At 45.3% G+C, this 15,281-nt stretch overlaps 1 protein-coding gene across 1 annotated transcript; it reads left to right on the forward strand.

Annotated features, from left to right (window-relative positions):
* Positions 1-1,810: 1,810 nt before the first annotated feature.
* On the forward strand, positions 1,811-13,321 carry MAPK6 (mitogen-activated protein kinase 6). The gene is made up of 6 exons (XM_044279647.1): positions 1,811-1,965; positions 5,734-6,902; positions 11,077-11,221; positions 11,374-11,538; positions 11,653-11,854; positions 11,968-13,321. Exons 2-6 carry the CDS (start codon positions 6,348-6,350, stop codon positions 13,061-13,063), a joined length of 2,163 nt encoding a protein of 720 aa, XP_044135582.1. The 5' UTR covers positions 1,811-1,965; positions 5,734-6,347; the 3' UTR covers positions 13,064-13,321.
* Positions 13,322-15,281: the final 1,960 nt, after the last annotated feature.

Genomic DNA, 15,281 nt, shown 5'->3' on the forward strand with positions numbered 1-15,281 from the left:
AGTTTTCAATAATAGCCCCGAAGTATATGAGTCCATAACATTCACCCCTAATGAGAATCTCTTTCCTCCCAATACAACAATACTCTGCTGGGCATCCGTCATTCCGGTACACAGCAACACGTAAGCACCGCGGCTGCTGTTCCAGTGGTGCCACCCTCTGTACAGTACCAGGCTGTGACATGGCGGACTCTGAATGCTGCCTCATTGAGTGTGATTGGCGGTTGGCAGTAGGGTTGAAACAATTACTCGATTGAATCAAGTAATTCAACACAAAAAAATCCTCGATGCACATTTTTTGCATCGAGGATTCCTTTGTCATGCGACCACAGAGCGGGAGTGAAACGCTTGCTATTACTCACTGCTTCGTGGTCACCCGCTGGCCCGCACCGCGCTGTACTGTATCCTGACACATCATCAGGGCATAGTGCGCGTAAGCACTCACTATGACCTGACGCTGTGTGACATCAGGACGACGGAGAAGAAGATGGAGGAGCTGTGCCCCTACAGGAAAGGTAAGTACTGGTGCTGGGGACATGGCTAGGAGGGGGAGATGTTGGCACAGGGCAGCAAGTTGGTGGCACTAGGGGGGCAGCTGATGGCACTAGGGGGGGCAGCTGATGAGTTTTTATAAAGAAAAACATTCTTTTAATTTGTTTTTTTTGTTATTAGAGTACTATATTAATTGTTGGATTAATCGATAGAATACTCGATTAACAAAATTGTCGATAGCTGCGGCCCTAGTTGGCAGTCACATGATGTCACCATGGACAATGAACCAGTACTGTAAACTGGGAATACAAATGTAATATGGTAAAGAACAGAGGGTATGGGCTCCCAGGGGAGAGACAGCTGGTGGTGAAAAGTACTGTCTAGGAAAGTGCTGCGTTTTTAGGGGCTGTGGGACTTTTTAAAGGGGTTCAGGGTGGTCTGTTGTGAGTATTTGGATTCTGAGGATTGTTTCGGGCGGGGGTGGATTCTCTTAGAAGCCCATACAGTCTAGGCACAACCAAATCACTAAAAATCTGCCGAAAACTAGTCACAGAAACATCTGTGTGGACTTATGGTTTACTGCTGCGCGCTATTCTGTTGCCATTACAAAGGCAACAGAACTATTTGAACAATTAAAGGGGAATTGCCATCTGAGACATTACTGGCCTATCGCTAGTATATGCAATGTTACATGGGTGTGGGGCCTACCTCCCAACCGTCCTAGATCCGGTGGGACAGTCCCAGATATATGTCCTGCGGTCCTAGAACCTCACCGCAGCTGCCAACGCTACCCAGGCAGCAGAATGTACTGTCACACATCACAGTGCGGGTCTGTGTAGGAGCGGGTCAGGATTATGGGGCACATTTCTAGGCATAGCATCTAGGGCATAACTACTGTGATGAGGCAAATATCAGGTCAAAACTACTGTGAGGGGAGCACATGTGGGCATAACTACTGTGAGGGGGCACATATCTGGTCGTAATTACTGTGAGGGGGCACATATTGTCCCTCTTTGGGAGGAATGTTCTGGGACCCCTGAGCACTGAAAATAGCTAAACAAAGGGGCCTAGACTGAGAGTTGGGCACTTGGCACAGGTGGAGGGGGGGGGGCACCACTTCAATCCTCTCCTCTAGCAGCCAGGGAGGTTGGCTGCACCCCTGCAGTGTGATAAAACCATCCTGCCACCATGTGCCCCTGTCTCAGGAGGCTGCCGCCCCGCCGTGCAGCTCGACACATGAGGGAAGCGGTTTGAATTCTCCCGCCTGCGTGACGCTATCGCCTGCAGGGGGCGTTCCGGGTGACGCAGGAGGCGGCAGATCGGGTGTCTGCAAGTCTCCGCCCTCAGCAGTCCGAGTACATGGCGACTGCGGCAAAGAACAAACGAGAAGACGCAGGGCAAGAGGAGCAGCTGAGCGGAGCCGCCGAGCCTGGTGACCGGTGCCTGTCCTCCCTCCATATGATACATATGAGAGCGGTAAGTGGCCGTGCTTGTGGAGCCGCCGTCCCTGCCTGCAGCCAGCCGGTGTCTCCATTGTGTGAGGAGAGCCAAGTCCCCGGCAACAATGGGACCTCAGTCCGCGCTGCTCTCCGGGCTCAGCCGCCCCGGGAGCCATCTCCCGCCTCTATACCCCGGGGACCTGGAGGCTCCCTGGGACCTGTTACGGGAGATACCCCGGCATCGCGGCTGTAACCTTCCCGGCCCCCGGGTCCGTGTCCGTGTCTTCCCCCCTCCCCCACAGCTCACTGTATGGATATATAGCGCCGCACTGGCCGTGGGGTTGCGCTCCTGTGTGTGAGGGGACGCTCTGCGGACGTGGCCTGCCGCCTGAGACCACCGTACAGTGCTGTGGGAAAGAAGCCGGGCGGGAGGGCCGTCCTCCGGCATGTGCGTCCAATGGGGCTCCAGATGCCCTCCTCCCTCCGGGCCGCACGCTCGGTGCTGCTGGCAGTGCGGTAGCTGACCGGCAGAGACGCGGCGTGTGTACGCTCCGCTCAGTGTCAGCCGTGGATGCGTGCGCTTTGTGGCCGCTATTGTACTCGGCTCTGTATCCGGTTGTGGGAGGGTACACGGGGGTGACTCATAGGGTCCGCATGCTACGTGTCGGCGGCTGGAGCCTGGTGACTACAATGGACCGTGGTGGAACTACTACCCCCATCGTGTCCAATCACCAGCTGATCCCTCTTCATGATGAGAGAATAAGCGGCTGATGCGGGGAATTCCCTGCAGATTGCCCAGAGTACTGCGTCACCGGTGACGTCACAGCCCCCTTGTATGTAATCATCTGAGTGATGTGTGGAGGAGGGGGATCTACTGATGCCCCTGTCACCACAACTCCTATCTGTACATAGTCCTTGACGCAGTCCCTTCTTATTCAGGGGGCCAGCTCTGGCTGTGCTAGGAACAAGCAGCCACGTTTTAAAGAGCTGTTCCTGTTGTGACAAGTTATTGCCTGTCTACAGTATGGGGGGATAACTATTAGATGGGGGATGGGGTGGGGGGGTCCTACTACCTCTGGGACCCCCATAGTCACAAGAACAGATGCCTGAAATGCGCTGCTGCTCCACTGATCTTTACTGAGGTTCCGGCGACCGCTAAGTGCAGCGCTTGTCTCCATAGAGGTGGATGGAGCCTGACCCCCCCCCCCCCCCCCAAATCTAACAGTTATCCCCAGTCCTAGGGTTTGATGAGAACTCGTCACAACTGGAATACTAAGGCAGGTCCACACTTGATGGCTAATAGTGTGGATTTGCTGTTGCGGGGTTCTCCTGGATATACTACCTACCTGACCCCCAGCGCTCGTCCTGCCTCTTCTGCTGCCCGAATGGAAACTTCCAGTCTGAAGCTGCTGCAGCCAATCACTGGCCACAGCAGTGACATACTCCCCTTTTGTCACGTGACCATTTCTCATGAAGTCCCCACTGCGGCCAGTGATTGGCAGCAGAAGAGCCGGTCAGGTAAGAATGGTCGCCAATGCAGGACCGGCCACTCTTAAAGGGAGTCTGTCACCTCCATATGGCCATATACAGTGCTTACGTGGCTCTGTAGCACACCTGTACAGGATTGTAATGGTACCTTTGTCTTTAGACTTGCACCAGCAGGAAAAACGAGGTTTAATTCATATACAAATGAGCACTCGCAAGTGCCCAGGGGCGGCGTTCAGTGTGTAGGTGCCCAGGCTGCTCTGCCTTCTTTTCGCTGTACTCCTCCCCAGCCTCTTCCTTTGCCCACCCTCCAAGTCTCTTGCCTCATAGATAGGTCCGGACTTGGAGGGGGGGGCGGGCAGAGGCTGGGGAGGAGTAAAGTGAAAAGAAGGCAGAGCAGCCTGGGCACCTACACACTGAACGCCGCCCCCTGGGCACTAGCGAGCGCTCATTTGCATATGAATTAAACGTCGTTTTTCCTGCTGGTGCAAGTCTAGAGACAAAGGTACCATTACAATCCTGTATAGGTGTGCTATAGAGCCATGTAAGCACTGTATATGGCCATATGGAGGTGACAGACTCCCTTTAAGAGGTCATGAAAATTGGTTGACGACCTCCTTTTTGATATAGTCCTGCAACAGTGTGATGATATGTAGGTTTTCCATGCAGACTTGCATCAGCCACATGTTCCTGAGCTGTTCTCTCTGCGTCCGTGAAATGGTCACACTAGTGTTACTGACCTGTACTAGAACTGTCCTCATCCATATGGAGCCATCTCGTTGGCCGCAGAGCGTGATTGTAGGATGAGAACAACCACCTTGTAGGGCCAAGTACGAGTGAACAGCCATTAGTTACAGTGGAAGCAGCTTCACCATGGACTGAGGTCAGAAAGGAAGAGGTGCAGGGTACTGGCATTACTAATGGGGACCTGCCCTTTACTGTAAGTGGGAGACTAGTAGTGGGCAAGGACTGTCAGCTATTCATTGTGTCTGTGAACTCAGTGGGAGGCATTTACCATAGTGGTTTATGCTGTAATGTGTTAAAGGGGTTGTCCCTTTTTTATTTTTATTTTTAAGGGTTTTCTGGGATTTTTTATTTTTTTTTATTGATGAGCTGTCCTCTGAATAGGTCATCAGTATCTGAAAGGTGGGGGTCCGTCACCCTAGCTGATCAGCAGTTAGAGAAGGCAGCATCTCTCGCTATATGCCGCGTCCTTCTCGCAGCTTTCCCTAGGTCAGTGACAACACGTTCGTCAGTCACATGACCAAGGCAAAGTGCAGCCTCATTGCAGGCAGTGGGGCTGAGCGCTATACCAAGCACAGCCGCTATATAACATACGGCACTGGGCTTGGTGAGCTGAGAGAAGGCAGTGGGTTACTGCAAGCGCTGGTGCCGTCTCAAACAACTGATTAACAGGGGTCCCAGGTGTTGGACCCCCACCGAACAGATACTGATGACCTATCCAGAGGATAGGTCATTTGTAGGGATTGGTTCGGGCAGTGGAGGAATTCCATTATGGATTCCGTTATAACGGAATTCTATGACCGTGTGCAAAATGGAGGCCTTTAAGAGGCATTCCGTTTTTATGGGTCATAATAGAAGTCTATCATTAGTTGATTGGCAGGGTCCAACACGCAGTATCCCTGCTGATGAGCTTTACCTCTGGGCTATATAGCCTTAGGCCTCATGCACACAGCCATGAGTGGTCCGTGGTATCCTGGCCTGGCATCTTGCTCTCGACAGGATGCCAGGCCGGGATACCACGAACCGCTCACGGCCGTGTGCAATGCATGAGGCCTTATATTGAGAAGAGTGGGTTTTATATCCTTAGAAAGCTAATCCATATTACTGGGGACTTTATAATCCTATGTTGTGCCTGTGCATAAACCTGTAGTATGTATATTAGCTTTCTAAGGATAGAAAACCTCCATTATGGTAAGGCTACAATAAGTAGTGTAAATGATATGTACATGCAAGGACACAGCTCTGTTCTCAGCATGCCTGTCAATCAAGGGGAGGGGGGAGTGTGGAGAGCACAGGGGCTGTTACTAAAGGCACACTCCAAGGCTGCAGCCCCACCCCCTGGTGCTCCAACTTGCTGATTTGCAGATGAATACAAAGCAGATATCTCTGCAGCTGTTCAACATACAGACAAAAGAAAGGTATCATTTTAATGATGAGCCCTACAGGCAGTACGCTTGGTGTAATAGGGTTGATCATGCTGACAGACTATTTAACCTGTAAATAACGATTTCCTTCCCCATGTCCCCCATCTCTTCGACGTTCTTGCTCATCTGGGTTTTCATCTCTTTTCTTTCAGGGCTTGTGAGAATAAGATGGATAGCAGCTTTGATTGTGATTGTGGTGAGCTGGAGCCACCTGATCATTAACAGAAGAAGTCCTGTATAAGTAGAAGTCCGCCACGTTTTCCTCTTCGGATGCACTGTATAGAAAACATTAAAGAACATTTCTAGTGCTGCCAGCACCACAGAATGCCGCTGCTCAGGACCAGTTCTACACTGAATGTATCTGCACTGTGAGGAGGATGTTCAGAGAGGCCTACTTCTTACGTATTTATTCACATTTATGTTCCATGTTCACTTGGTTTGCACAGTAGAAGCGTGCGCGTAGTATGTCATTTCATTCCGTTTCACTTCCAGTGAGTGTTTTGGTCGGTGTTTGCCTGAATGCTGCATCTTCTGTGAACTATGAATACTGTCATTTTTCTACAGTCAAAACTGAGCTTTAGCGTTACTGCTTGCGGGATCCACCAGGCCTGGCAGGCTGATATGCTTTGAAAATTGGAGCGAACCATTCTAAAGAAGAGTCTTTTGTAAAGTGTATGAAACCTTTTCTTTAGAAGCTAGCTGCGGTTTGTCGTCAAGTATTTAGGAAGAGTGAAAATTTCTGGAGGAAGAAGGTGAAGTAGCCAAAATGGCCGAAAAGTTTGAAAGTCTCATGAACATTCATGGGTTTGATTTGGGCTCTCGTTACATGGACTTAAAACCGCTTGGCTATGGTGGCAATGGCTTAGTTTTTTCTGCTGTTGACAATGACTGTGATAAGAGAGTGGCTGTGAAGAAAATTGTCCTGACAGATCCTCAGAGTGTCAAACATGCTCTGCGGGAGATCAAAATTATCCGGAGACTGGATCACGAAAACATTGTTAAACTATACGAAATCCTCGGCCCCAACGGAGAGCTTTTAACCGATGACGTGAGCTCCCTAACCGAGCTGAACTCTGTTTACATTGTTCAGGAGTACATGGAGACCGATCTAGCCAAGCTCCTCGAGCAAGGCCTTCTACGTGAAGAGCACGCCCGGCTCTTCATGTACCAGCTGTTACGTGGGCTTAAGTACATCCACTCTGCTAACGTGCTTCACAGAGATCTCAAGCCAGCAAACCTGTTCATAAACACTGAAGATTTGGTCGTAAGGATTGGAGATTTTGGTCTTGCACGTATTATGGATCCCCATTACTCTCATAAGGTGAGTAACCTGTTCTTTGGTTTCGAATGGGGTGTCATGAAGGCACTAAACTGCTTAGTAAATGTTGACTAGCTCCCAATGTACAGCATGGAACAAATCTTATTAACAATCGCTTTTAAGCCTTCATTTTCATCAATATCTATGTTCTTATTCATCTTATTGTTCAGTCAAGCAGTTCTCACTAATGTAACAGCTTGTCGTATGGATCTAAGAAAAGAGCGATGAATGCCAGTTACATGGACGTTAGTTTTACATAATGGTACGATACAATATCCTCAAACTAATAGGATTATTTACGTAGACAAAGCCCTGTAGTTGGCAAACCTTGGTTTCCGTTTTGTAGGTTATCTACCGATTGGCCACCAGAAGTGAATAATGGCACCTGTCAGGGGGTGGGATATATTAGGCAGCAAGTGGACAGTCAGTTCTTGCAGTAGATGTGTCGGATGAAGCAAGCATCTGAGAGACTTTGAAAAGGGCCAAATAATTGTGATGGCTAGAAGACTGGGTCAGAGCATCTCCAAAACGGCAGGTCTTGTGGGGTGCTCTTGGTATGCAGTGGTCCAACAAGGCTCACTGCTTTGCGTGGACGCTAGCCTGTCTGCTTCAATCACACAGATGAGTTACTATAGCAGAAATGGCTAAAAAGTTAGCGCACGTAGCATCGCAGCTTGGTGGTAATAGGGGTCTGTAGCCACAGGCGATCAGCATGCCCATGCTGACCACTAGTAACACCTACAGTAGGTGTGTAGACCATGGAGAAATGAAGAAAAAAGTGTCCTGATCCTGGTCTGATAAATTGCATTTTCTTTTACATTATGTCAGCGGTTAGGGAATTTGTTCTTCGCTTACCTGGGAAAGAGATGGCACCAGGATGCACAATGGGAGAATAGCAAGGTGCCATGAGCAGTGCGATGCTCTGGGAAACATTGGGCTGTAGCATTCATGGCATTCCCTAATGGCCGCGGCCTCTCTCGGCAGTGTAATGTGCCCTGCCACCCAGCAAAACTGGTCAGGAACGGTGTGAAGAACGCAAAAAAGGGGCTTAAGCAGTTCACCTACTCAGTCTTAGACAGGCTGTTTTTAAGTTTCTGGTATATCTACCACCTGGTACAGTAATGCACATTACAACTTTCCTTTAACCTCTTCTGTACTGTGGTAGGATTTTTGAAACTACAGGCTAAGAGCCTAAAGCTGCGCCACATCAGCATTGTGATGACCCGGTCCGTCAGGTTCAGTGTAGTTATGGAGACCTTGTGTGGGGCAAAATACAACTGACACATCGTGTCTGACGTGGAGGTTTTATTTGGTAATTGTAATGCGGTGTTGTCAAGCTGCCGTGTGTTGGGGGAAAAAATGGCCAAAGGAAGCTGCATAACCTCCTCGTCCTAACATAGACCTGTCATTGTAGAAGGAAGACGTTAACCGCGCTCGTCTACATTTGTAGTCATCATATTTTTATTGTACATTTTGGTAGGTTTCAGTTAAGACTGTATAACTTCAGTAATGATTGCCCCCAGCATCTACAATCTCCTGCCTGTGACAACAAACTTTGATATGTTTGCACTTTAGAGCCGTCCATGGTCGCCTGCAGTTTTCATTGGCTAAAGCTGGCTTCACGCTCAAACAAATGAGACTTCTGAGATGTCTCCTGAGGGCCACGTCCATCCTGTTATGCACCATAATTACTGCATGAACTCAGTTGGGACTTGTGCTGCGTACACTATTGTTTAGGGACGCGGCTAACGCGGTGTTCCTGCAGAATGATAGCCCTACATTTCCTTCTAAATTACATGCATTATTTCTGTATTCGCTACTAGGTTTTGTGTGTTTGTCGTTTTATTGTGGATCTGATTTTATGGCATTAAAATACAACTTTGCTGCAGGAACTGCTATATGGTGATAGAGGAAATAAAGTCTGTTTTTTACAATTGCTGCTCGCGAATATGCCCGGCCCTGACCACCTCTTAGCCGACCTCATTTGACAGCTCCCTCTCTGCTGACAGCTGACTGACCTGCCGTGTGAACTCACATTCACTTCTGAGCAACTGGGATTAGTCCGCGTCGCCCCATCCAACCATCGTGTGATGCTGTGAAATCACAGATCTCATTTCACAGCATATTCCGCAATATACTGTATCAGACAATGGTGGCAGATGGCGTACACAGAGACGCAGTGTGTTGACTCATGGACACTCCTGTATGGCCTAATAATCTATTGTAGCCACGGGTTTAGTGCGGTGACCTGTACTTGTCATAGGTGTCACAATACCTTCAAGGGAACCTGTCACAATGAACCAGCAGTGCAATCTGCAGGCAGAGGAGGTGAGCAGCTTGCTATACAGTTGTATGGAAAGGGGATGTGTCACCAGAAAACGACCTTTGGTTTAAATCATGGTTTTAAAGAATTTTTTTGACACTATTTTTAATTTTCCATGTCAATATCTATATTTAAACAAACCATAAAACCTTGCAGTTTTCGTACTGGTCACTAAGCCTAAGAGGCACCACTTCTTGGTCTGTACTGATCACTTTTCTGCAGTTACCTGCTTATCTGCCATTCTAATCCTGCCTGTAATGATATCACTTCTGTGTGCAGAGAAGACAGAATACACCATTCACAATAGGTTATTGACTTGTCAAATCTTATCTATTCTTCCTGTGTACAATGACCTCTGCACAGATCACAGAGCATGTCTAAAAGACTCCCATAGAAGTCGCTGAGGTCCCCTCCTGACCATTGTGTCTATGGACCATGTGGCTGCTGTGAAGTAATTTTCTTAATGCTGTGTAAACACAGTTAAGAACAAGGCAAGATGGCCACCCCCATAAAAATGTTTGGGAAATGTAATAAAAAATCTGCAGTGAGAAAAGGAGATGGTGTCACCATCTGGTTTTAAATTTGGTAGAATTTTTATTTTATTTTTTTGATGACTCATTTCCTTTTAAAGGGGGTTGTCTCACTTCAGCAAATAGCATTTATCTTGTAGAGAGAGCCAATACAAGGCACTTACCAATGTATTGTTGTTATCCGTATTGCCTCCCTTGTTGGCTGGATTCATTTTTTCCATCACATTATACACTGCTCATTTCCACGGTTATGACCACCCTGCAATCCATTAGTCGTGGTCGTTCTTGCACCTTTATAGGAAAAAGCACCGTCCACCAAATACTTATGCGCTCCTAGGGTCCTGGGCACCAAATAGGCTGGCATTTTTTCCTATACTGTGCAAGCACGACCACCACTGTTGGATTGCAGGTTGGTCATAACCATGGATACGAGCAGCATATAATGTAATTGAAAAATTTAATCCAGCCAGTAAGGGAAGCAATATGTACACTCACAATACATTAGTAAGTGCCTTGTATTCATTTGCTGAAGTGAGACAACCCCTTTTAAGTAAAACTTGTCCTTCTTGAAACGTGTTGCACTTTCAGTGACTGCCATATATCTAATATTTGTCAATCACAAATCTAACTGCCCACAGAACTAGGCTTGAAAGAGAAGGGATTGTAATGAATAAAATACAAGTTTTACTGACTCTCTTCCCATAAAAGTATATACCAATCTGTATATGCTGCCTGCAGATTGTTGACAGGTCCTCTGTGCCTGTAGTTCCCTTTTTTGTTTCAGCGATCAGTCAGGGTCTCAGCACCTGGACCCCTAAAGATCAAAATTTTAGATGTGTCACCCTGGCCTGTCAAGTCTTGTGAAGCTACAGGTGCACTTTAAAGTGCACTGCATTGTGGAAAATAAGTCGGTGTTCCCCCTACAGATTTCTCTTTCCAACCCTTGTCCTCTTCCTGGTCCTTCTCAACATGCAGGAGGTGCCCAGTCACTGGCCACAGTGCTGGCCTGCCTCATCCAGTGATTGGCTGAGTGGGCATTACCTAGTAGTGACTGGCGGGCTGTAAAGCTGCAGAACGGCGGTGGGGCGGTTTGACAAGGTGAGTATTGACTTATTTTACAGACAAGACCTTTAACCAAATCATTAGCTATGCTTTACCTATTCCAGTGACTGTGTTCATTACTTTGTAGACTATTGTTGATTATCCATAGTTTTGTTAGTGGCTGTACTGCATTAACCAGTGAAGACACTTCCTCTGTAAGCCAAATGCATTGCCCTTACCATGGTACAGTACTTACAGTATTTCTCTCTTCCTTTCTGCCCAGGGACATCTTTCTGAAGGTCTTGTCACAAAGTGGTACAGATCTCCTCGCCTGTTGCTTTCACCCAACAATTACACTAAGGCTATTGACATGTGGGCGGCTGGATGCATTTTTGCTGAGATGCTGACTGGAAAGACCCTGTTTGCAGGTTGGTAGTTTTACCGAAAACATTTTATTGAAATGTCTATTAAAGCAATGCGACTAGTAAATACATTTTATTATCATATATGGTGTGTTACGTAAGCTATTTTCTTTTGCTTTATTAAACTTGTAATTTCATTGTGTGATTTACTTTTAAAGGTGCTCATGAACTTGAGCAGATGCAGCTGATCCTAGAATCAATACCTGTTGTACATGAGGAAGATAAACAAGAGCTTCTCAATGTCATCCCAGTCTATATAAAAAAAGATATGACGGTGCCACATACTCCTTTGACACAGCTGCTTCCAGACATCAGCCCAGAAGGTGAGCTCCTGAAATAGTAAAAAATGGGTGCTCTGACCATATATATGTCAATGTTGTGGCATTGAGTGGGGAAAAAAGATTTGTAAACTGTCTTTTCCTTTTCCCATACTATAGCTCTGGATTTCCTGGAGCAAATTCTGACATTTAGTCCTATGGATAGGCTAACAGCAGAAGAAGCTTTGTCTCACCCATACATGAGCATCTATTCATTTCCGTTGGATGAGCCAATTTCCAGCCATCCTTTTCATATTGAAGATGAGGTAGATGATATGTTATTGATGGAGGACAACCACAGCCATGTTTATAATTGTGAAAGGTACTTCTTTTTGATTCTTCAGCTAATATCCTTAGGCCTATTGCTGCTGACTTAAATGTGATGCCATCAAAAGGAGGAGAAGAGAAAAATTAATCTTGTTTCTTCCATTGCAGATATCACGATAGTCAGTATTCAGACCATGATTGGCCTATACACAATAATTTTGAAGCTGATGAAGTCCAGCGTGATCCAAGAGCTCTCTCTGATGGCAGTGATGAGGAAGAGGTGCAGGTTGATCCTCGCAAATATCTGGACGGAGATCGAGAAAAGTATTTGGAAGATCCAGCTTTTGACCCATACTTTTCTGCCGAGCCCTCTTGGCAATATTCAGATTACCATGAAAACAAATATTGTGATCTTGAGTGTAGTAATAATTGTAACTTCAAAATGAGGTCCTCATCTTATCTAGATAATCTTGTTTGGAGGGAGACTGAAGTCAATCATTATTATGAGCCAAAACTTATTATAGATCTGTCTAACTGGAAAGAGCAAAGTAAGGAGAGGACTGATAAGAGGGGCAAATCAAAATGTGAAAGAAATGGTCTGGTGAAAGCCCAGATAGCTCTTCAGGAAGCATCACAGCAGCTAGTTGATAAAGAAAAGGAGAAACGTAGAGAGTTTGACTTTGATTCATTTATAGCAGGTACCATTGAGCTCAGTTTGCAGCATGAATCTTCCAGTGTTGATAAACTCAATGACTTGAATAGCTCAGTCACACAGCTTGAATACAAATCCTTAATATCAAAGTCTGTAAGTCGTGAAAAACAGGAGAAAGGAATGGCCAACTTGGCACAGTTGGGTGCCCTAAACCAAAATTCTTGGGACAGTCCCATCATAAGTGATGAAGACTGTTTCCATATAGACCAATTTTGCTGTGAAGTAAGAAAAGATGAACATGTCGAAAAGGAAAATGCTTATACAGGTTACTTAGATAATTTATTTGGTAGGAAAGAGGAGGCAGACCTGTTAGATCTTGAGCCAACAGAAGACGAAAAGGTTGGGAGTAAAGAAAACGATGAGGGCATCCTAACTTTTAGTGGAGAGGTCATTCTTAGCAAACAGCTGGATTGTATTGGTATTCCCCAATTTCAGAATCCTCTTGGCTCGCCCCTTAAATCAATACAAGCCACGTTAACACCTTCTATCATGAAATCGTCCCCACAAATTCCTCCCAAAACTTACAGCAGCATTCTGAAACATCTAAACTAAAACACTCACATTTCTTTACATATCAACTATCCCGTGTGTTTTTTTTCTTTTTCCTTTTTACATAGTATTTTTCTTCTTACTTGAATTGTATTTTTAGTATGTATTTAATACTTAGTTTTGTTTACCATTGTTTTTACGATCTAGAATTACTTTCTACATTTTAAACTGGCATGACATTTGCACACAAGGAAACAAAACGGCAAAATAATGCAACGTAGGTGGAGACCGAAAAAAAAAAAAAAAAATGCACTAAATGAAGTCTAAACAAGTCAATTGCTATCTTTCTCGGAATAAAATTATATTGCCTTGATGTAACACAGTGACGTTACATATTTTCATGGAAATGTCGGTTTCATATCTTAGTTTTCAGCTACTTCATTGTGTTTTTAGATTTTTATTTTTTTTCTCACATCCATTTCTTGAAACACATGATACCAGCAGCAACTGAAGAATGCAGATTTTGGTACGCATGTGTTATCTACCTCAAGGTAACAGTGGGTGGTCACTTAATGGCCACCAGCAGTGCTATCCATCATGCACCTCTGTTAAAGAGGTTCTCTGTGAATGCTTTAAAATGGCCACCGGCAACTTGGCTTAGAATGTGGGAAGGATTGGTTGTCACCACTTTCAAAGCGTCCTAGGGGAGTGAGGGGTGGTGGGGGCACACTACGCTGTTCTACAATAGATGGTAATGATGTGATCCTGCCTACGATATGCCATCATGGCTGAGCAGCCTGACAAACGCTCACCAATATGTAGTATATGCAAGTACTAGAGTGTAGCGACGCCCGCCGCTCACTTCCCTAGGTAAATGTGCTAATGGATGCAACCAGTCCTGCTCACAGTCTAGAACAGGTTGCCGGTGGCCATTTTAAATAATTCCTGGAGAACCCCTTCCAGCCAGCATTATTGTAGTAGCTATTCCTAAATGAGAAATTGCAGAGATATTTATAAATGTTCCGGATTGCATCCTATGTAGTGAAGTGTTTAATATGCAGTATTTTATTTATTATATCACACAGATATTTGAGAATAGATGTCTTGATCGGTTTAGAAGCATGCTGGGCAACTTCCATCTCTCTGGCTGTTAACTCGGTATGGCCTACTATTTAACACTATACTGGGACATCAACATCTAGAAAGCCTTATGTTGTCCAAGTCTTGACTAGTTTTTTTTTTTGCCTCCCCCCCCCCCCCCTTATTTCCAGTTTACATTGTTGTACATTTAGCCTGCATATTAACAAGCTGTCTTCACTTTTCTTTTCACCTGTTTTCATTTCAAGGAAAGTTCTCACTGTGTGTAGGAGTTGGGCTACATGCACACGACCATATGTGTTTTGCTGTCCACAAATTGCAGATCCGCAAAAAAAAAACGGATGACATCCGTATGCCATCTGTTTTTTTTTTTTTGTTTTTGTTTTGCGGGTCCATTGTAACAATGCCTAAAACAGACGAGAATAGGACATGTTCCATTTATTTTTTTCCTTTTTTGCGGGGCTACGGAACGGACATACTGATGCGGTGTGCTGTCTGCATTTTTTTGCAGACCCATTGAAGTGAATGGGTCTGCATCCTATCCGCATAAAAAAAAGCGGAACGGACACTGTAACAAACAATGTTCATGTGCATGTAGCCTAAGTCTTTTCAAAAGTGCTTGTCAGAGCTCTTTTTAAAAAAAATAATAAATAAAAAACATAGGAATTGCGTAACTATTAAACTCCTATACATTTTTATTTTCCATTTTTTTTATTGTAATGCTAAGAATGTCGTGCATGGAGTTAATTATGGTACAACATTACTGTAAGTTAAGATTTGTCTATGTAAGATTTATTTTTTTTCCTTTTTTATTGTATGTTTTTACTGAAATTTCTTTTATTTTTGTTTTCAAACCTGCATGAGAAGAATAGCATGTAGTATCTAAATTCCCTGGAAACTTGTTTCGCCTCTGAATTTTGCATACTATTTGTGTACTATGGGGTCCCCTATTTAAGACAAATAAACATGGCCAGCAACAATCAGGCTTTTATTTTCTGTTGTGAAAACCAGTGTGTGTGTTAACGTTTGTCTTTTGTTGGATTCAAAATAATGAAAAAGGTTTGTGGTACATCACGTTATTGTTGAGCGAAGAGGGCTTTGGTTCCGACTAATACCTCTGTAATGAAGCAGAGTTCGGTTTCAAGTTTTAGAGTGGGTTTTCCACATTAAAAATCAACTACCG

The sequence above is a fragment of the Bufo gargarizans genome, chromosome 2 (assembly GCF_014858855.1).
Source record: "Bufo gargarizans isolate SCDJY-AF-19 chromosome 2, ASM1485885v1, whole genome shotgun sequence".
NCBI classification, from domain to species: domain Eukaryota; kingdom Metazoa; phylum Chordata; class Amphibia; order Anura; family Bufonidae; genus Bufo; species Bufo gargarizans.